This window comes from Somniosus microcephalus, chromosome 11 (assembly GCF_052327205.1).
Source record: "Somniosus microcephalus isolate GS21.2 chromosome 11, FLI_Smic_1.0, whole genome shotgun sequence".
Lineage (NCBI taxonomy): Eukaryota > Metazoa > Chordata > Chondrichthyes > Squaliformes > Somniosidae > Somniosus > Somniosus microcephalus.
In genome coordinates this window covers 94,679,741-94,701,357 of record NC_140997.1, presented here as the reverse complement: position 1 = coordinate 94,701,357, position 21,617 = coordinate 94,679,741, and the positions used below count along the sequence as shown (strand labels likewise).

Below are 21,617 nucleotides of genomic sequence, written 5' to 3'. Positions count from 1 at the left end.
ATTGGACGGGAGCTTGGCATGCTGAAAATAAGCTGGGAAGATCGTACAAGACAGACAGACTTGCATTTATACAGCGCCTTTCACGACCACCGGACGTCTCAAAGTGCTTTACAGCCAATTAAGTATTTTTGAAGTGGAGTCACTGTTGTAATGTGGGAAACACGGCAGCCAATTTGCGTACAGCAAGCTCCCACAAACAGCAATGTGATAATGACCAGATAATCTGTTTTTGTTATGTTGGTTGAGGGATAAATATTGACCAGGACATCGGGGAGAACTCCCCTGCTCTTCTTCAAAATGGTGCCGTGAGATCCTTTACGTCCACCTGAGAGGGCAGACGGGGCCTCGGTTTAATGTCTCATCCGAAAGACGGCACCTCGGACAGCGCAGCACTCCCTCAGCACTGCACTGGAGTGTCAACCTAGCTTTGTGCTCAAGTCCCTGGAGTGGGACCCACAACCTTCTGACTCAGAGGCGAGTGTGCTACCCACTGAGCCACAGCTGACAGAGCAGGTAGTTCTTCAATCACTGATCATCTAGGTGCAGTGGTACAGAAGTGGAAGTGTGTGATCAGGATTTGAAGGACTCATGTGCCACAGACTGCACCTTCTTTCAAGAACAGGTCTGCAAAGTAACACTGAGTAACTGAGGGGGAATGGAATGGACATACTAAAAATTACCCAAGATTGCACTGACGGTTCACTTTTATAAAAAAAAGTTGAAACTTTAGTTGCAAAAGTTAAATGCAGGACTTATTTACAGGTCTTGTATTATACACAAAAATTTAAGGAGCTCTGGGCAACTGTTTAGTTACAGCAGCAAGAACTCCAGGAGATTCAGTTAAATGGATTGTGGATTTGGTTTTATTGCAGTAAAAGGTTAACATGGTAATAATTTTCAGGCAGCAGTAGCCCATTGGCTCATCTAGCCCAGTCATCCAATCGCCTTAAAAGATTCCCATCATGCAGTGCTAAATCTAATAACACCAATCCGATGCATTAACAGGAACGGGTCTGGTTCCACATCACACTACCCATGTCCAGACTCTACATCCCATTTGTATATCTCCCTTTTGTTGAAAAATATGTTACTTGATCTTCCCATTTTCTTTTCCATATCCTTAATTTGGAATGAAGACCCTTTGCTCTTGAATTTCAAAGACTGTAGACAAGCTCATCTGAATCCACATTCTTTCACCAAAAGGGTAGTGGAAATCTGGAACACTCTCCCCCAAAAGGCTGTGGAGGCTGGGGGTCAATTGAAAATTTCAAGACGGAGATCGGTACATTTTTGTTAGGTAATGGTATTGAGGGATACGGAGAAAGGGCGGGAAAATGTAGATTGGCCATGATCTAATAGAATGGCGGACTCCCGTTTCTATGTAACTCCTCATAATGTTAAACACCCATCAGTGTGTGGTATTGTAACTGTGAGTACATTCTCAGTCAATTTTTACACCGAGGTCAAACAAGGTGGGAGTCAAAACCTGGTCCAACACTTCCCTGATCTGCTGCAGCAGTCGCTCCGACCTGGAGTGGTCTTACTGCTTTATAGACGTGTTCTGCAAATATTGCCCTTGCAGAAAGTCTTGCTCAGTGTGCCCACATAAAGACAATCTTCACATTCCAAAATCTTGTGATAGGTATGTGTATGATCTGTGGTTTCCCAACTGGAAATACCCCACACAGAATCGGAAACCTAGACTGAAGAGGGCCACTGTAAACTGGGAGAAGGCAAGGGAGGCCGTAGCACCAGAAGTGGACCGAGAGCAAGAGTCAGCAGCTGAACTGAAGCGAGGGTCCCGGTCCGGCAACGCCTCAATTTTAAAATTCTCATCCTATTGTTCAAATCCACCCTCTGCCTCACCCCATCCCCCCAATCTCTGTAACCTCCTCCAGCCCGACAACCCTCCGAGATCTCAGCACTCCCCCAATCCTGACCGCTTCCTCAGCCCTGATTTTAATCGTCCCACCATTGGTGGCCGTGCCTTCAGCTGCCTCGGCCCCAAATTCTGGAATTCCCTCCCTAAACCCCCCTCTCCTCCTTTAAAACCTACCTCTTTGGCCAAGCTCCTAATGTCTCATGTGGCTTGGTGTCAAATTTTGTTTGATAATTGCTCTTGTGAAGCGCCTTGGGACGTTTTACTATGTTAAAGCTGCTATATAAATACAAGTTGTTACTGTTGAGGGACACTGATGAAGTTACAAACTAAACCTATAAAAAGCAAGCTACAGAATTGCCAATAGAGAGAAAGGATTCTAAGAACCTTTTATAGTGAGGGAACAAGAGCAAGACACCACCGTCAATGCTGGGAGAAGAGCAGAGGAGGAGCATACAGGACACAGCAATTATACCTCATAGGAACCAGGGCGGAAGAGAAGCGATTGTGGGGCCCACTTGAAGCTACTGCGTCTTAAAATGGCACTGGTCACTGTAAACTCCTCCCAAATGAATTGCGCTTATCCTACTGTACGTGGAAAATAAGTAAGAAATTAAATCAATTATCGACAGAAGTAAAACTGGTACCTCCGACGATTTCAACAGGACAGGACGTTGGCGATTGGTGGATGAGTATTAGCCTTTTATTTCTTTCTAAGCTAGGACAGTGGCTTAAACTAGGAGCAGGAAACTAGAACGTATTTTATTAAATTTATAACTTAACTAGTTAAACTAATTAAAATAACTATAAATAATCATTGAATAAAGATTTTAACTAATTAAATAAATAAAACAAGGTTAAACCAAGATATGGCAGAGCAGGTTGTGTGCCTGGATTGTAGTATGTGGGAGTTTGTGGACAGCGAGACTGTCCCGAGCAAACACGTCTGCAGGAGATGTCTCAGTCTCAAATCTCTCCGGCTCAGAGTCATTGAGCTGGAGTGCGAGTTGGAGACACTCTGATACATAAGGGAGAGGGAAGAGTATCTGGACAGTTTGCTCCAGACTTCGGTCACACCCTGTAGAGAGGTGCAGGATCAGAATGGGTTTAGTGTGACCGATAGTGTGCAGAGTAAGGGGAACCCAGGTAAGAAAGGGAACGAGGATCCACAGAAACTGATCCTATCCAACAGGTACAATGTACTTGCTACCTGTGAGGATAAGGATAAAAACTGTCGGAGGACCATGGCACTTGGAGCAGAAGGCTGCCCTAAGGGGGGGGGGGGGGGGGGGGGAGGAGGAGGAGAGGAAGTGTAATGTGGTAGTTGTAGGGGATTCTATAATTAGGGGAACAGATCCTTTGTAAGCAGGATTGAGAGTCCCACATGGTATGTTGCCTACCTGGTGCCAGGGTGAGGGACATCTCAAACCGGCTTGAAAAGGATATTGGAGGGGGAGGATCCCATGTTGGGACCACAATGACTGGATCACAACATAGGGAAGAGTAGGCAAGAGGTCCTGTTTGGGGAGTACCAGAAACTAGGAGCTAAATTAAAGAACAGGACCTCAAGGGTTATAATCTCTGGATTATTACCTGAGCCACGTGCAAATTGGTGTAGAGATAAGCTGATTAGGGAAGCAAACACATGACTAAAGGAGTGGTGAAAGAGGGGTTCCATTTCATGGGGCACTGGCACCAGTATTGGGACAGGAAGGAAGTGTTCCGGTCCTAGCGGAAAGGATAAATAGGGCGGTCACAAGGACTTTAAACTAATAAATGGGAGCTGGTGGGGGGGGGGGGGGGGGGGGGCTCGCTCAGGTGGAAATTACAAGACAAACAGTAGTTCAAAAACAAACAAAAGGGAAGAGAGTAGAGTAGCAGTCAGAAATTGTACTTTAGGCACACAGGTAAAGGGAAAACTAAAAGATGTAAAGCGATTAAACCAGGAGAAAGAAATAAGAATCATGTGAATAAAGCATCCAAGCTGAAGGACAGGCTAATGTGTGTGGCCCAAATAAGCGTTCTTTATACAAACGCACGGAGTATAAGGAATAAATTGAATGAACTGCAGGCACAAATTCAAATTGGAGGGTATGACATGGTAGCCATTACTGAGACATGGCTGCAAGACAGTCAGGACTGGGGACTAAATATACCAGGTTATAAAGTCTACAGGAAATGGCAGAGGTGGAGGAGTAGCCTTAGTGATTAGGGATGAAATCACTTCAATGATGAGAGGATTTAAAGAGAGGTAAGCAGCCAGTGGAGACCGTACGGGTTGAATTAAGAAACAGTAAAGGATCTAAGAGTGTAGTGGGAGTTGTGTAGTAGCTGTGAAGTGCTAGATTGTATAAATGCAGAGATTAGGTAAGTGTGTAGTAAAGGCAGAGTAGTTTTAATGGGGGATTTTAAACTTTCATGTTGATTGGGAAAAGCAGACTAGCACCCGTCAGAAAGGTAGGGAATTTCTTGAGTGTGTCCGGGATAGTTTTCTACAACAATGTCCTAGAGGCAACAAGGGGGCAGGCCATATTAGATTTAGTAATGAGTGATGAACCAGATTTAGTTAACACCCTAACTGTACGTAAACGTTTATCCAATAGCGATCATAACATGATCGGAGTTCAATGTAGTGTTTGAAAGGGAGAAACGCGAAATATCTACTAAGATTCTAGATTTGGGCAAGGCCGACTTCAACAGAATGAGGCAGAGACTGTCCACAGTAAACTGGGCAAATCTGTTAATGGGTAAAACAACAGAAGATCAGTGGGAGATGTTCAAAAAAGAATTGAATGTGATACAGAACCAGTTTATACCCCTGAGGGGCAAGAGCTCTACTTACCAAAGAACAGCAATGGACAACTAAAGAGGTAAAGGGCAGAATCAAACTAAAGGGACGGGCACACAGAACTAGCACAGATCCTGGGGAACGGGAAATATACAAAGAACAGCAATGGACAACTAAAGAGGTAAAAGACAGAATCAAACTAAAGGGACGGGCACACAGAACTAGCACAGATCCTGGGGAACGGGAAATATACAGAGAACAGCAAAGGACAACTGAAGAAGTAAAGGGCAGAATAAAACTAAAGGGACGGGCACACAGAACTAGCACAGATCCTGGGGAACGGGAAATATACAGAGAACAGCAATGGACAACTAAAGAGGTAAAAGACAGAATCAAACTAAAGGGACGGGCACACAGAACTAGCACAGATCCTGGGGAACGGGAAATATACAGAGAACAGCCATGGACAACTAAAGAGGTAAAGGGCAGAATCAAACTAAAGGGACGGGCACACAGAACTAGCACAGATCCTGGGGAACGGGAAATATACAGAGAACAGCAATGGACAACTGAAGAGGTGAAAGACAGCATCAAACTAAAGGGACGGGCACACAGAACTAGCACAGATCCTGGGGAACGGGAAATATACAAAGAACAGCCATGGACAACTGAAGAAGTAAAGGACAGCATCAAACTAAAGGGACGGGCACACAGAACTAGCACAGATCCTGGGGAACGGGAAATATACAGAGAACAGCAAAGGACAACTGAAGAAGTAAAGGGCAGAATAAAACTAAAGGGACGGGCACACAGAACTAGCACAGATCCTGGGGAACGGGAAATATACAGAGAACAGCCATGGACAACTAAAGAGGTAAAGGGCAGAATCAAACTAAAGGGACGGGCACACAGAACTAGCACAGATCCTGGGGAACGGGAAATATACAGAGAACAGCAAAGGACAACTGAAGAAGTAAAGGGCAGAATAAAACTAAAGGGACGGGCACACAGAACTAGCACAGATCCTGGGGAACGGGAAATATACAGAGAACAGCAAAGGGCAACTGAAGAAGTAAAGGGCAGAATAAAACTAAAGGGACGGGCACACAGAACTAGCACAGATCCTGGGGAACGGGAAATATACAGAGAACAGCCATGGACAACTAAAGAGGTAAAGGGCAGAATCAAACTAAAGGGACGGGCACACAGAACTAGCACAGATCCTGGGGAACGGGAAATATACAAAGAACAGCAAAGGGTCACAAAACAGATAGTAAGAGCTACAAAAAGGGAGTATAAAAAGAAATTTGCAAGGGATATCAAAATCAACACAAAGAATTTTTATAGTTACATTGGGAAAAAGAGGGTGGTCAGGAGCAATGTTGGCCCCTTAAAAACTGAAAGTGGTGACATTGTCAATGACAATGGGGAAATGGTGGACATATTGAATAATTACTTTGCGTCAGTATTTACAGTAGAAGAGGATAGCATGCCAGAAATCCCAAAGAAACGAATACTGAATCAGGGACAAGGACTCAATAAAATTAAAGTAAAATAACAGTAATGAAGAAAATAATGGCACTAAAGAGTGACAATTCCCCAGGGTTTTAAAGGAAGTAGGTGAGCACATTGCAGATGCCCTAACTATAATCTTACAAAGTTCTCTCAATTCAGGAACCGCGCCTTTAGATTGGAAAACTGCACATCACTCCGCTTTTTAAGAATGGTAAGAGGGGGAAACCAGGGAATTATAGACCAGTTAGCCTAACATCTGCTGTCGGGTAATTGCTAGAGTCTATAATTAAGGATAGGGTGACTGAACACTGGTTGAATTTTTTGAAGAGGTGACTAAAGTAGTGGACAGGGGACTGTCTATGGATGTTATTTATATGGACTTCCAGAAGGCATTTGATAAAGTCCCACATAAGAGACTGTTATCTAAGGTAGAAGCCCACGGAATTGAGGGCAAATTATTGACCTGGTTAGGAAATTGGCTGAGCGGCAGGAGGGATAATGGGTAGGTACTCAAATTGGCAGGATGTGACTAGTGGTGTCCCGCAGGGATCTGTATTGGGGCCTCAACTATTCACAATTTTTATTAATGACTTAGATAGTGGCATAGAAAGTCATATATCCAAATCTGTCAATGACACAAAGATAGGTGGAATTGTAGGCAGTGTAGAGGAAAGCATAAAATTACAAAGGGATAATGACAGATGAAGTGAATGGGCAAAACTGAGGCAAATGGATTACAATGTAGGCAAATATGTGGCCATCCACTTTGGACCTAAAAAGGATAGAACAGGGTACTTTCTAAATGGTGAAAAGCTAAAAACAGTGGAGGTCCAAAGAGACTTGGGAGTCCAGGTACATAGATCATTAAAATGTCATGAACCGGCACAGAAAATAATCAAAAAGGCTAATGGAATGCTGGCCTTTATATCTGGAGGACTAGAGTACAAGGGGGTAGGAGTTATGCTGCAGCTGTACAAAACCCTGGTTAGACCACATCTGGAGTAGTGAGCAGTTCTGGGCACCACATCATAGGACGGTTATATTGGCCTTGGAGGGCGTGCAGCGTAGGTTTACCAGAATGACACTCGGACTTCAAGGGTTAAGTTACGAGGAGAGATTACACAAGTTAGGATTGTATTCCCTAGAATTGAGACGGTTAAGGGGTGATCTGATTGAAGTTTTCAGGAGATTAAGTGGAACTGATAGGGTAGATGGAGTGAAACTATTTCCACTGGTTGGGGATTCTAGGACTAGGGGGCATAGTCTAAAAATTAGAGCCAGACCTTTCAGGAGTGAAATTAGGAAACACTTCTAGACACAAAGGGTGGTAGAAGTTTGGAACTCTCTTCCACAAACAGCAATTGATGCTAGATCAATTGTTAATTTTAAATCAGAGATTGATAGATTTTTGTTAACCAGAGGTATTAAGGGATATGGACCAAAGGCGGGTATACGGAGTTAGATCGCAGATCAGCCAGGATCTCCTTGAATGGTGGAACAGGCTCGAGGGGCTGAATGGCCGCCTCCTGTTCCTATGTTGGGATCACCAGGCTCTCGTTATTGGGTCACATCACTTTTGGCCGTCTGCTGGTTGGTCCAAATTGGCATTCTTCACGCATGAGCCCAGACAGTGAACGTCAGAAGACCATACAGCCACGAGGTGTGGGAAATCACAGCCGATGAAGGTGAGGGTCAAGACCAGTTAACTTAGCACAGACCAGGGATTGAAGCTGGCAACTCATGTACCGCACCACAGCAACAGCAACTTCCCCGAGGGCAGCGCTCTAATGGAAAGAGGAGTGAAGACCTTCCTCGGGTGTGCGGTGTTCGCCTGCTGCTCCAGAGGCAGCAATGCCACTCAGGTCGCCAAGCCTCCAGGATTGCCCTGGAGTCTCCAGGAATTAAAGATTAATCTCCAGGACCCTGCTGCAACACCCGGGAGAAAAATCACAGGGGCATTATGGGCTTTTCTCCCCCCATATTCTTTGAACACTTTTATTAGTTATAGAAATATTGGAGATTGGGGGGGGAAAAGGCAGTTTAACCGAGAGCCAAGAATTATCCAATCAGGTAAAGGAGTATGTTTGCTTTCCGATTGGCCAGGGAAGGCGGGGCTCCGAGTGGAGGGACATGTCGGGGGGGGGGGGGGGGGGGCGGGGGCCCGGCGGGGAGGAGTCGGTGGTGACATATGTTGCCATTTTGTACCGGGTCAGTTGGCTTCTCCGATTAGTGATCCAGATCTCTCCCCACTGCTCTGGATAGACCTTCTCCAACCATCCAACGGCCAGGAGTGAGGCGCAATTACACAGCCACTTCCACCTGAAAAGGTTCAGTGCTGAGGGGCCATTCAATCTTAAATCGTGCTGGAGGAGTGGAGCTCAAGGACATTGACTGAGAATGCACTCACAGTTAGTTACTGTACCACTAACAGACCTAGCCAAGTGCAACAGAGTACCCCTCAAGTGAGAAAGTAGTTTAAGTGCATAAAATCTGAATACTTAAAAATAAGAAAAATATAGCCGAAGAATAAACAATGCAACTTAACCGTTCCGAACACGACCATATCATTAGCAAAAAGAAAGGCTGAGTGCAGTCGTTCTACGCCTCTCACCTTAGTAGACCTCCTGGTGGAGAAAACGCATAGCATCGGAGATCAGGGAAGGAATTGTGAAGCATTATAGCAAGGATCGAGGCGGCTCCTGCCCCCAGGCTGTGCCCAGTTATAACCAATTTATATTCCTGCAGGGCAAGAACAGGCTTACTCCAACAGCACATCATTTTAAACTAACATTGGCCAGTTCTGTAGCTGGTATTTGGCAGAACGCATTAAGCTTCCTTGCTGAGCTTGCCAACTGTGCAGAGAAAGATGGAGTCGTGAAGGGTTCCAATCCTCTTCTCCACACAGTTCCCTGTGCTCAGATTGCCTCCGGCCACCTTGCTGAAGTGGACAATTTCCATGTGTAGTGATCAGCGGAGCCCGATCCTGCCACACCATTGCATGTCCAGTGCGGGATGGGAGGCGCTGGGTCGCAATCAGGCGCGGGGACTCAGGAGGCCCCTTGCAGTGCCACTATGGATTAGATCAGGTAACTCAGCACAGATCAGGGACTGAACTTGGGATCTTGCTGATCTGTGTGGCTCAGCTTCTCACTGTGCTGATCAGTCATGACGTAGCAGGAACACAAAATGAATATTTATCTCCCTGGAGTAGATATGCACCCATGGCAGCCTAGTACAGTGTTTCTCAAACTGGGGTCCGCGAATCCCTGGGGGGTCCGTAGAGACTTTCTAGGGGATCTGCGATCAGGTCGGCCGGAGATAATTTCCAAGCCTGCTCCTCTTTATAAAACCGACACTGATTCAGTTCTTGCGAATTATTCTCAACGTCTGGGCCCGCCTCCTCAGAGGCCCACAGCTCTCGCTCACTTTGCAACGAGCGCTCCCTGCTGGTCGAGCCGATTCTTTTCCCTGTCACAGCGACCCTGTGCCATCCTTCCGACACCTGATCAGAGCGCCTGTGGGACCCTCAAACACATGCCTGAACGGGCTCACGCAAACAGCACAATCCCACAGTGCAGCTGTTACAGAACATGCCGGTGGGACAGTGTGGCGGTGAGTCGCGCTTCCAGCAGCATCCCAGCAGCCTCACGTGTGCTCGTGCCTGCACTCACCTTGGCCAGCCTGCTGACGGCTTTAAAAATTGTCCAGCACTGAGTGGCTAATGGTGGCCATCTGTTGCCCAGAATTGGTGAGAAGCAGGCACACCCAATCACTGATATCTGTCAGTAAATATCTGTTTTCTTAAAAGCATTATTAAAACACTCTTTACATGCAGCACATTCATATTATGAGTATTATAATTTAGATGGGGGGTCCATGATTACTAATCCATTTGAAAAGGGGTCCTTGAACCAGGAAGGTTTGAGAACCACTGGCCAGTAGACACTGCATGGGGAAACAGTTGTTGAGCTTATAGATTTGGTCATTCTATACTGCTCGCATGACCAGAATGAAACCAGGTGGCGAAAGTGCAGATAATTCTTATCCTTTAGACTTCCGACACTGACCTTTAGAATGATCAGGATCGGTGTCAAACAACCCCTTCAGTACAGAGGATAAAGTTAGGCTCATTTAAGGAGACACAAACCTCCAGGAAGCTCTCTGGCATAGCAACCCACAGAAAAAAATCTCTCAGGAAACTCTAAAGATATATTGTCTGTGGCAAACTACCAGGGATGGGGGACTTCAGTGCTGTGGAGAGACTAGGGAAGCTGGGATTGTTCTTAAGAGCAGAGAAGGTTAAGGAGAGATTTACTGGAGGTGTTCAAAATTAGGAGGTGGCTTTCATAGTTTTTCCTCATTTACGCTGTTTCCACTGACAGGAGGGTCGGCAACCAGAGGACACACGGATTTAAGATAATCAGCAAAAAGAACCAGGGGGAAATGAAGACTTTTTTTATTTTTACGCAGCGAGTTGTGATCTGGAATGCGCTGCCTGAAAGGGCAGTGGAAGCAGATTCAATAGTAACTTTCAAAAGGGATTTGGATAAATACTTGAAAAGGAAAAATATGCAGGGCTACGGGAAAAGAGCAGGGGAATGGGACTAATTGGAGAGCTCTACCAAAGAGCTGACACTGGCACAATGGGCCGAATGGCCTCCTTCCGTGCTGTCTGATTCCAGTACAGTAGAGCAGGAGATAAATGGGATAAGCAACATGAGGCAATGAAAACATTCATATCAGCAAAGCAACGTCTGCAATCAGTTTTATACTGACTGCTAATAAATTGGTGCTTAAATACCAATAGGAATGATACCATTGAGCAATACGACCCACTTTGCTTGGACTGTTGCCTTCAGTGCGCTACCCAGTTACTGTACAAAATCCAACATTATACACTTGCGAGGGCAGGCAGAACAATTCAGTGCATTTTGAACCAAAACCAGGGAAAACATTTAGAAGAACAGAGTTTTGTCATAACACAGCAGTACTGGATTTCCTTGATCAACATTAAGATAATTGTGCTCCGACAGTCTTTGTTCGTGCTGAACTTTGATTTCCTCAGGTCACTCACCATTGAAAAAACACAAGACAAAAAGGAAGCTGCAGTTTCTCCTACATATCTCCCATTAAACAATTTCAGCTGTTTAAAAAAATTTAAGTATCAGACACGGTAAAACAAAAAACAAACAAAAAAATCGACAAACTCACGGGAGCAATCGTGAAAGCTTGGTTTAAAATCTTGTCGTTCATTAGTTTCTTGTGAATGTAACTTGCTGCTTGGATAATCCCCTTGAAAGAAACGGTTTGAACAGGTTAGTTAATGGTTGGCGCACACACTTCATTTACAACACAGCCAGACCAGCCGTGCGGGCAGTGTCTGCATGGGTTCACAGTAGGACGTTTGGCATGGTGCAGGCTTTCACTTCTGATCCAATTACAAACCGCATTTATTTTGAACGGAAAGGGGTCCCCATTTAGTTCGGGCTCAGCTTAAAACAGTAATCACACTCTCTCTTTCTTTCCCCCCCCCCCCCACTTCCCCACCCAATTAGCAAGTGCACTGTCCCCACCAGAATGGGGTTATGAAGGTCAGCAGAGTCCGAGCTTTAATCCTACTCTGTGCTCAGCTTAGCTCAGTCCAGGTGGTAGAGGAAAATATCAGCCAGGGTTCCTCGCTCATGTGTGTGTGTGCACATGTGTGACAGATAGATGGGTACACGCACACGCCTGGGCGAGGACAGTGTCGGACTCTGCAGTGTGGCTGCCCCAGAAATGGTTGGATAACCTGCCAACAGTCTCGACTCACACAAGAATAAGCCACCTGGTGGAACATACCCTGACAGACAGAGCCTGCAGCAAATTGGAAAACAGGAGGAATAAGCACAGCAACTTGTTTTGCAGCCCAAGAACCAAGGAGAAGTGTTAGGAATCATTTAAAAGCTATTTACACACAGAGCTTGGTTTAACAGAAAAAAATACAAGTTTACAGGGAAGGGACAGGGAAATTAGACTAAACTGATAACTCAATCAGAGAACCAGTTCAGGCACAATGCCTCCTTCTGTGCTGTATTTTCTATAATTCTAAGCTCTGATTTCAAACTTTGGATTAATATTTAACCAGTCAGTCAGGACACATTTACACTTTAACCTCAGCATTGATGCTGACCTGAAGCCAGAGCCAAGCAGCACGAGACTCCAACTCTACGTTACAACTTTAACGGGAACTGCTTCACAACTATGCTAAGGTTGCAGTGTAAGTGCATCCTAAAACAGAAACAAAAACGTATGCTGCGCAGTTTTAATGTGACACTTCACCCTGGTTCTCATTTGTCTTTAAGCCTGAAAGCAAGGAGCTGAATACCTACCTTATGTGCCAAACATTCTCCCATCACCCCACCTGCATTCAACGTCTCACAGTCTGCGCACAAATCCGTCAAAGCATCCTACAGGTAAAAACAATACATCACAACAGGGATAGAACATTGGAATTACTGGACGGAAAAAGTTGACGATTCATCTAATTCACTTTCTACCATCCTGGTAGTCACACATTACAATGACAATGGAGAACATTTCAAGTTGCTTATGCTCCCCCAATGGTTCAGTTGAAAAATGTGTTGCCCAATTTGGAACCAAGCTAAACAGATTAGGAAAGCGCCATGTTTGATCGCAGGTGTGTGCCGAGTTCACTGATCTTGTTTAGGCACCTGGTGGACCAGACACTTTCCCTAAGTGATCAATTTTTTTTGCTACATTATTTCAGTCTCTGCTTTATTTAAATTTTGTTAATTTTAGTCGATTTTAAAATTCTCATTTTCAAATCCCTCCATGGTCTCACCCCTCCCCATCTCTAACGTTCTCCACCCTACAACCCTCCGAGATCTCGGCATTCCTCCAATTCTGGCCTCTTGTGCTTCCCCAATTTTCTTCACCCCACCATTGGCGGCTGTGCCTTCAGCTGCCATGGCCCCAAGCTCTGGATTTCCCTCCCCAAGCCTCTCCACTTCCCTCCTCCTTTAAGATGCTCCTTAAGACCTACCTCCTCACCTGTCTAAAGTCTCCTTCTTTGGTTCAGTGTCAATTTATCTGATAACGCTCCTGCGAAGCACCTTGGAATGTTTTACTACGTTAAAGGTGCTATATAAATGCAAGTTGTTGTTGAATTTAGGACTTTACAGTTCGATGCAGAGACCCCCGATGTGCCTCAGATTACATAGCCGAGTAAGTAGAAAAGCAGAGCTATTCCTGATTTGAAGCTCCCCCCGAACTCCAGGCAGATTTGCTTGGGTCTCGACGACAACCCAACCTTCGCGAGATCATCTTTAATTGGAGACTCCGCACAGAGCTTAAAGCAAGTCACTGCCACGCCCACTCCACCAGGAAACGGTGTAGGGAGGAAAAAGGACAAAGAACAGAGTAGCCAGAATTAAGAAATAAAAAAGGGGAAGGGGCGGGAAATTAAACTTTTTAATTCCCAGCATCATTCAGCTGTGCTGCCACACAGCACGATCCAATTGCTGCACAGAGCCATCCAGTGGCACCAATCAGTACTACAACAGCACCGTCACAATCGTTTGTAGCACGGCCACAGCTCTTAAGAACTTAAAAGTTTAAACACAAGTTTAAAGTCAGGACTAGCAAACTTATCATATACAGACCTTTGGGGCAAGGAGCCACAAAGAGGAGCTGGTCAGTCTCGATGCTCACCATGCTACGTGAGCAGTTCTAGGTTTGTGCAAGGTTGGACCCGTCACTGGGGGACTGGGAGTGTGGACACACAGACCCGTCACTGGGGGACTGGGAGTGTGGACACACAGACCCGTCACTGGGGGACTGGGAGTCTCCGTACTCTGCTCCAAATAATCCAGCAATCCAATGTCCTAACATGCAGGATGGGCATGTAGCAGGAAGCTTACCAGTGCCCTCTACTGGTAACTTGTTGCCACCACCCCATCTCTTACCAACTTGCACTTAAACTCTCTGGACCTAGGTAGGTGGCGTGTGTCCCTACAGGTAGCACGTGTGCACTGTCTCGGGCAAACACCAACTCTATTGTGTGTGTATTCTTCAGTAGCTTGGTTTGGAGAGTATGGCGATTGACTCCCGCCTGTCAGACACCAGGCTGACATACATAACAAGTAAATAAATAAATTAGATCCTGGACACTCTCCACTAGGAAGTACAAATAAGCCCCCAGGTATTGGCCATTCCATTGAGTATTAAAAAGTCGAGGAAAGACTCACCTCGAGTGAAAGTGTTCCTCTCACGGCCACCAGCACAGCCTCCTTTTTGTGATCCAGTGCCACATAAAACGGAATTTCATAAATCTGCACCAAGTGGGGTAAAAAATAAAACAACGCAAGACATTTAAAACAGCCCTCAATCACTGTGAATTAGTTTGTGAGAACAGCTCATAATACCCTAGCCTTGTCGTTCATGCTAAATATTTACACAACACGCACGAATAAACGAGAGATTTAAAAAACCCCACGAGACGAAGATCAGAAAAAGCTGGCAATGTGCACGCCAGCCTGCCTGACTGATAGTGTCATGGGAGAGACACCTCGCTCTCTTTCACACACTAACTGAATCTGCTATGTCTTTCCAGCATTTTGGTTTTGAAATAAGGACACATCAGGTAGTTAGGCAATCAAATGTCAAATATTTCCTTAACAGTACCCCACTGATAATCTCTCCAATCACTTACACTGCTGCCTTTGAAAAACCTCCAATGTAATAGTTTCTCTTTAATCACTAAAGGCTAATTTTTGCAGTAATCAGATCCGTCTGACAGAAACAAAAGAGGTTTGTGAACAACAATCAAGAACAGATGAACAAACTTGCATTTTTACAGTGCCCTTCCCGTCCTCAGGTTGTCCCATCGCACTTCACGGCCAACGGATTACTTTGGCAGTGCAGTGAGTCAACCATTGTAATATAGGAAGCGTGGCAGCCAATTTGCACACAGCAAGGTCCCACAAACAGCAATGAGGTGAATGCCCAGATAATCTGTTCTTCAACACAAGACACTGGGAGAATTCTTTACTCTTCTTACAAAAGTGCCATGGGAACTTTAATGCCGACTTAAATAGGTGGATGGGCCTCGGTCTGAAAGACGGCACCTCCAATAGTGCATCACTCCCTCAGTTCTGCCCCTGGACAGTGCAGCACTCCCTCAGTACTGCACTGAAGTATCAGCTGGATTATGGGCTCAGGTTTTGGAGATGGGACTTGAACCCACAGCCTTCCAACTGAGCAGCACGAGGGCTACTTCCGAGTCAAGCGGCGCTATGAATCAGATTCCATCCTGTAGACTAGCGTTCTAACCCATCCACGTCAGCCGTTACCTTGTTATGGAAACTGATATGAATGAAGTCACGGTACTGCAGCCCCGTAGTTTGCAACATGGAAGTGAAGTGACAGCTCAGGTGATCCCCACCGACTATGTCCTGTTCAGGAACCTGGCTTCTGCAACTGAAGAGAAATAACTGCGACATCAAGCTGACCGAGTCTCGTTTTGCGAGCTTTACAAGACTTGTGGTGGCCAACCAGATAATGAACAGTCAGAACAGGCACACTTCTTCACACATAGGATAGTGGAAATTGGGAACACTCCCCCCCAAAAATGATGTTGAGGCTGGGGGGGGGGGGGGGGGAAAGAAAGAGAAGGGTCAATTGAAAATGTCAAAACTGAGATCGATAGATTGTTAGGCAAGAGTATTAAGGAACCAAGGCAGGTGGAGTTAAGATACAGATCAGCCATGATCTAGTTGAATGGCGGAACAGGCTCGAGGGGCTAAATGGCCTCCTCCTCCTGTTCCTATGTTCCCAGCAGTGGCTGCGTCTGACTAATGCACCCAGTCTCTGTCCACTGGCCGTTACTCAATAGAAGGAGCAGCTGGTTTTAAACTGAAACGCCCACAGAGTTCAGTGTAGAGCTACACCTTTCGTGCAGATTCTTAAGTCCTGCAAACTTGTGGGTGGGTAATTTGGGAACTGGGGTGATTTTGGTTTACCCCATTCCCCGCGCAAAAACAGGAAGTCATCTTTGCCCAACGTTGGTGTGATTGCAATTGGGTTTCCCGATATCCAGCACTTCTCAACAGCTTCAGTCTTATCAGGTCTAACTGGACTTCCTTCTGCAGCACTTTGCACATCATCCACACTCCAGTGATAGACGTTTTACAATGCATTTGGTAAAAAGGGAAGTTTAGAAAAAGATAATGAAAGAACAAGAAGACATAAGAATTAGGAGCAGGAGTAGGTCGTTCGGCCCCTCGAGCTTGCTCCGCCATTCAGTAAGATCATGGCTGATCATCGACCTCAACTCCATTTCCCACCGAGCCCCATATCCCTTGATTCCCTTAAGAGTCCAAAAATCTATCAATCTCAGCCTTGAATATACTCATGACTGAGCCTCCACTGCCCTTTGTGGTAGAGAATTCCAAAGATACACAACCCTGAGTGAAGAAATTTCTCCTCACCTCAGTCCTAAATGGCCGACCCTTTATCCTGAGACTGTGACCCCTGGTTCTAGACTCTCCAGCCAGGGGAAACATCCTCCCAGCATCTACCGGTCAAGCCCTTTAAGAATTTTATGTTTCAATAAGAACACCTCACATTCTTCTAAACTCTAGGGAATATAGGCCTAGTCTACTCAATCTCTCCTTATAGGGCAATCCCTTCATCCCAGGAATCACTCTAGTGAACCTTCGTTGCATTCCCTCTAAGCCAAGTATATCCTTCCTTAGGTAAGGAGACCAAAACTGTACACAATACTCCAGATGTGGTCTCATATGTGAATCTTATGTGTTTCAATGAGATCACCTCTCATTCTTCTAAACTCCAGAGAGTATAGGCCCATTCTACTAAATCTCTCCTGTAGGACAGCCCTCTCATCCCAGGAATCAATCTAGTGAACCTTCGTTGCACTCCAAGGCAAGTATATCCTTCAGACTTGCATTTATATAGCCCTTGGCAGCATTCTCTTTTGTCAAAGACAGATGCAAAGTACTCATTTAGTACCTCAGCCATGCCCTCTGCCTACACAAGATCTTCTTGTTGGTCCATAATTGGCCACTGTCTGACCTTGTGAAAGACTTGTCATTCACCCAAAGAAAAACAGTCCTTTTATTGCAGAAAATAATTTTAATTAGCAGACAGCATTGGAAATAATATGCTCAATAATCAACAAATGCAGAAGTCTAATGACCTCCGGATCCTCAGTCTGAAAACCTATGGGCCAACATCCATGTCATACTGAGTGCCATCATCACAGTCATACTTAACACAAAGCACACGAAGATTATGCTAAAGGGGTTAAGGATAATGTCAACAATCAGGACTTACCACAAACAGTCATGGCTCAGCTTGCACACGCCAGTTAGTGGATGCCTGAAGACGTACAGTGGCCATCCGTAGGCAGCAACAGCAAACTGCATGTAGTGGGCAGCATTCTCCAATTCTATATCCAGCTCCTCAGCCTGGAAAAACAATAAACAATGCCAAGACACACACAACAACTTAAAAAGACATACAGGACAGAAATTAGGCTCACAAGTTAACTGCATACGGCTGTGGTGGACTTGGGACCGAGCCGACACCAGATGCTGATGCCAGATGCTTCTGTTCTGAGTAATGTTGATTAGCAAGCTCGCAGAGTACTGCTGGTCAGCGTATGATCTCCAGTTTTTGATCAGCCCGACCAGGGGACACAGTGGCCCTTGCACACTGGTGGTTCCAGGTTGGCAAAGAAGATCTGGTTAACCAGCACCCTTGGGATGGGGGTGCTCGAGGAGCGTGTCCAAAGTGGCAGACTGGTCAGTTAGCCAGCGTTTCTGGTAATGCATCGGTGCGTGGATGGTGACGTGTGTTGCATGGCTGACAATTGATGCAGTGGCCAAGGTTATTATTGGTGGTTGTCCTTGGGCCCTAACCACAGTCCAACTGTTGGTGCCATACAGACAGGTATTATGGCAGCATGAAAGATTCAAAACTTGGTCCATACTGAGCAAAGAGCTTCTTTCCTTCTCAACTGAAGTTTTCACTTGTGGGGAGTCCATAACTGGGGACCATAAATATAAGATAGTCACTAATAAATCCAATAGGGAATGTAAGAGAGACGTCTTTACCCAGAGAGTAGTTAGAATGTGGAACTCGCTACTACAGGGAGTGGTTGAGGCAAATAGTACAGATACATTTAAGTGGAAGACAAGCACACGAGGGAGAAAGGAACAGAAGGATATCTTGACAGGGCGAGATGAAGTAGGGTGGGAGGAGACTGGTGTGGAGCATAAACACCGACATGGACCAGTTGGCTGAATGGCCTGTTTCTGTGCTGTAAATATTATGTAATTCTGTCACTGATCATCAGGGCCAACTCCTTGTGAGATGTAAAGAACCATTTTCCCTTCCACTCAGACTCTGCAAGACCAGTAATCTTACTTTATTAAACATGAGGAACAGAGAAAAGTCAAATCTTTTTATGTGTTTGATAATCCCACTTCAGCATTCGTGAAAAAGGTGAGTAAGTTTTTATTTAGAAGTGAAAAGTCATTGTCAGTTTAATAAGAGATTTAATTCTCGACTGTGAACTTACAACAGATGCTGGTTGTGGGACAGTACAAGCCACCTCCTCCAGATCCTTGCACTGCTCTATCTTATCCTGCTCCTGGTGCAGGAGAGACAGTCCTGCAGCAATATCACCAGGCACCAGGTCGGTGTCCTGTCCATAGAAAAATAAACAGGAGAAAGATAACAGATATACTTTTCCCCCCAAATCTAAAACTTCAAGGGAGCACTTGTCAGAATACATTCCTGCCTCTCCCCAATACAAAAGGAACATTAAGAAAGAAGACTTGCATTTATATAGCGCCTTTCATGACCTCAGGACATCCCAAAGCGCTTTACAGCCAATGAAGTACTTTGTGAACTGTAGTCACTGTTGTAATGTAGGAAACGCAGCAGCCAATTTGCGCACAGCAATCTCCCACAAATAGCAATGTGATAATGACCAGATAATCTGTTTTAGTGATGTTGGTTGAGGGATAAATCTTGGCCAGGACACCGGAGAGAACTCCCCTGCTCTTCTTCGAAATAGTGCCGTGGGATCTTTTAAGCCCGAGGGCGCAGCAGGGGCCTCGGTTTAATGTCTCATTCGTAAGACGGCATCTCCGATAGTGCAGCACTCCCTCAACACTGCACTGAAGTGTCAGCCCAGGTTTTTGTGCTCAAGTCCCTGAAGTGGGCCTTGATTGAATATCAAAATAAAAACGAGGCAATAAAAAGGGTAAACGGAATGCTGAATCAAAAAACACAGACCCAATGAGCTGGTGCATCATCAGGTCTTTAACGCACCAAATACCTCGACTTCCTCCCCAACCACCATCCCCCCAGGTCACGAACAGCCAAGACCACCTGCTCCCAGTACCTCTGCCAGCGTACAGCTCAGCAAGGAGTCAAGAACGGCCTGGCGATGGTTCTATCCCAAAGCTCTTACTGCCTTCTGAAGTGGCCTGGCAAGCCAAGAATTGCTATGCTACCGACACCTTCTCAGGACAGCCTGGTGTTGAATGAGGCTTTGCCAGTGTGTCACCCACGCCCAGAGAACACCATTTTTTTTGTTGAAAAAGCTGTGTCTGACATCGACAACTCACACAGTGCTGGGAATTTTCAGTTAGTTGGGTGGGGCCCACAGGAAGTCATGAAATTGACAGGCAGGAAAAGACCAGATTAGACCATCGCGACTAGGCACTGCCCCCAGCCCCCCGCAGCCATGTAATTTCCTGGGCGAGGCAAACAAAGACCCAGGGTCAATAAGGGAAAACAATACACTGGAAAATTCCTCTCCAACCCGCTCAGACGATGGAAACCAGTCCAGGAGATCACATGGACCAAGAGTTCTCTATAAAGACACTTAGCTTCTGTATGATGCTGTCTCTGCCCCAGTCAGGAACCGGCCCAGCTCCTTCTTGAAATGTCATTAATATGGATTATGATAAACTCTCCCAGAGGTCTTGCAATACAGGTACAAACAGAGGCTACAGCGCAAATCTAAAGCTCCACCGGCTGACAGAAAACATTTCAGCCAGTTTAAAAAATTGACAAAAGATATTTAGCTGGCCCAAGAAAAACAGAATTGTGCAATAAAAACTCAAAAGCTGTAGATAAAATGAAATGGTCAGCAAACCTAAGTATTTAGCAATTGAATTACTCTAATTCACCAGCCACAGTCCCCTGATTTTTAAACTTTTTTTTCTTCCTCCCATATTAAGCGCAAGTGAAATGGTCTGCGACATTCTAACCCTGGAGGGATTTGACAAGCTTCTCTTAAAATGTGGACTGGAAAAGAACTCACCATAAAAAAGGCACTGAACAGTTCCCCGATGTTTGTAAAGGCAACCCGATTATCTGCATCCCTCATAATGCAGCAGCACAACAGCTTCAGCCTGTACTCCCACACCCGCGCTGCCACGGACTTGGCCGTGTACAGCAGCTGGTCCGACTCACTGCTCTCCAGGTCGTGCTCGGTGTACCTTGCAAAACCCAACCGTTTGGGTCTGCCCAGAGGATCGAAGACAACAAGGACCGCAACCACCGTGAAGAATAAGAAAATCCAGCTGCGAAAAGGACATTTGCCAGGATTAGTGTGAAATCCTCGAACTTGGCTTTTAAAAAAAAAAATTCCACTAGATTCTAAATTAAACTGTACATTTCTGGCACTCAGCCTTGGCTCAGTGGGTAGCTCTCTCGCCTCCGAGTCAGAAGGTCATGGGTTCAAGTCCCACTCCAGAGACTTGACCACAAACTGTAGGCCGACGCTCCCAGTGCAGCACTGAGGGAACGCTGCACTGTTGGAAGTGACGTCATTCGGATGAGCCGTTAAACGGAGGTCATGTCTGCGCTCAGGTGCGTGTAAAAGATCCCATGGCACTATTTCGAAGAAGAGCAGGGGAGCTCTCCCCGGTGTCCTGGCCAATATTTATCCCTCAAACAACATCACTACAACAGATTATCTGGTCATTATCACATTGTGGGAGCTTGCTGTGCACAAATTGGCTGCCGTGTTTCCCTACATTACAACAATGACTCCACTTCAAAAAAAAAAGAACTTTGTAAAGCGCTTTGTGACATCCCAAGGTCGTGAAAGGCGCTGTAGAAATGCAAGTTCTTTCTTTCTCTTTCCAGCTTATAACCTTCCATCAGTGCCCACTCTCAAATTTATTTTTAAACAATGCATTCAGATGCATGGAATTAAAACTAGGAAGGTTGAAATTTGTGAGGTACAAGCGGGAATTCATTCAAAGCCGGTCGACACCAAACAGGGGACACCAGTTGGACTTTCCTATAGCTGCGTTTGCAGCTTATCTGTCATTACAACCACAAAATCCAAGCTGACACTCCAGTGTGGTGCTGAGGGAGTGCTGCACTGTC

The 21,617-nt window shown here is 45.6% G+C and overlaps 1 protein-coding gene across 2 annotated transcripts in view; it reads right to left on the bottom strand.

Annotated features, from left to right (window-relative positions):
* Positions 1–21,617, bottom strand: part of daglb (diacylglycerol lipase, beta) — a 39,167-nt gene that overhangs the window by 7,233 nt on the left and 10,317 nt on the right. The window contains exons 4-11 of one of the 2 annotated variants that reach the window (XM_086001086.1): positions 20,542–20,803; positions 18,784–18,909; positions 17,535–17,668; positions 15,533–15,659; positions 14,429–14,512; positions 12,551–12,628; positions 11,394–11,474; positions 8,794–8,921 (exon numbers count right to left, since the gene is read on the bottom strand). In XM_086001086.1, the coding sequence (XP_085857212.1) occupies positions 8,794–8,921; positions 11,394–11,474; positions 12,551–12,628; positions 14,429–14,512; positions 15,533–15,659; positions 17,535–17,668; positions 18,784–18,909; positions 20,542–20,803 (1,020 nt within the window). The remainder of the gene's footprint in view (positions 1–8,793; positions 8,922–11,393; positions 11,475–12,550; positions 12,629–14,428; positions 14,513–15,532; positions 15,660–17,534; positions 17,669–18,783; positions 18,910–20,541; positions 20,804–21,617) is intronic. The other variant, XM_086001087.1, reaches the window with a different exon arrangement.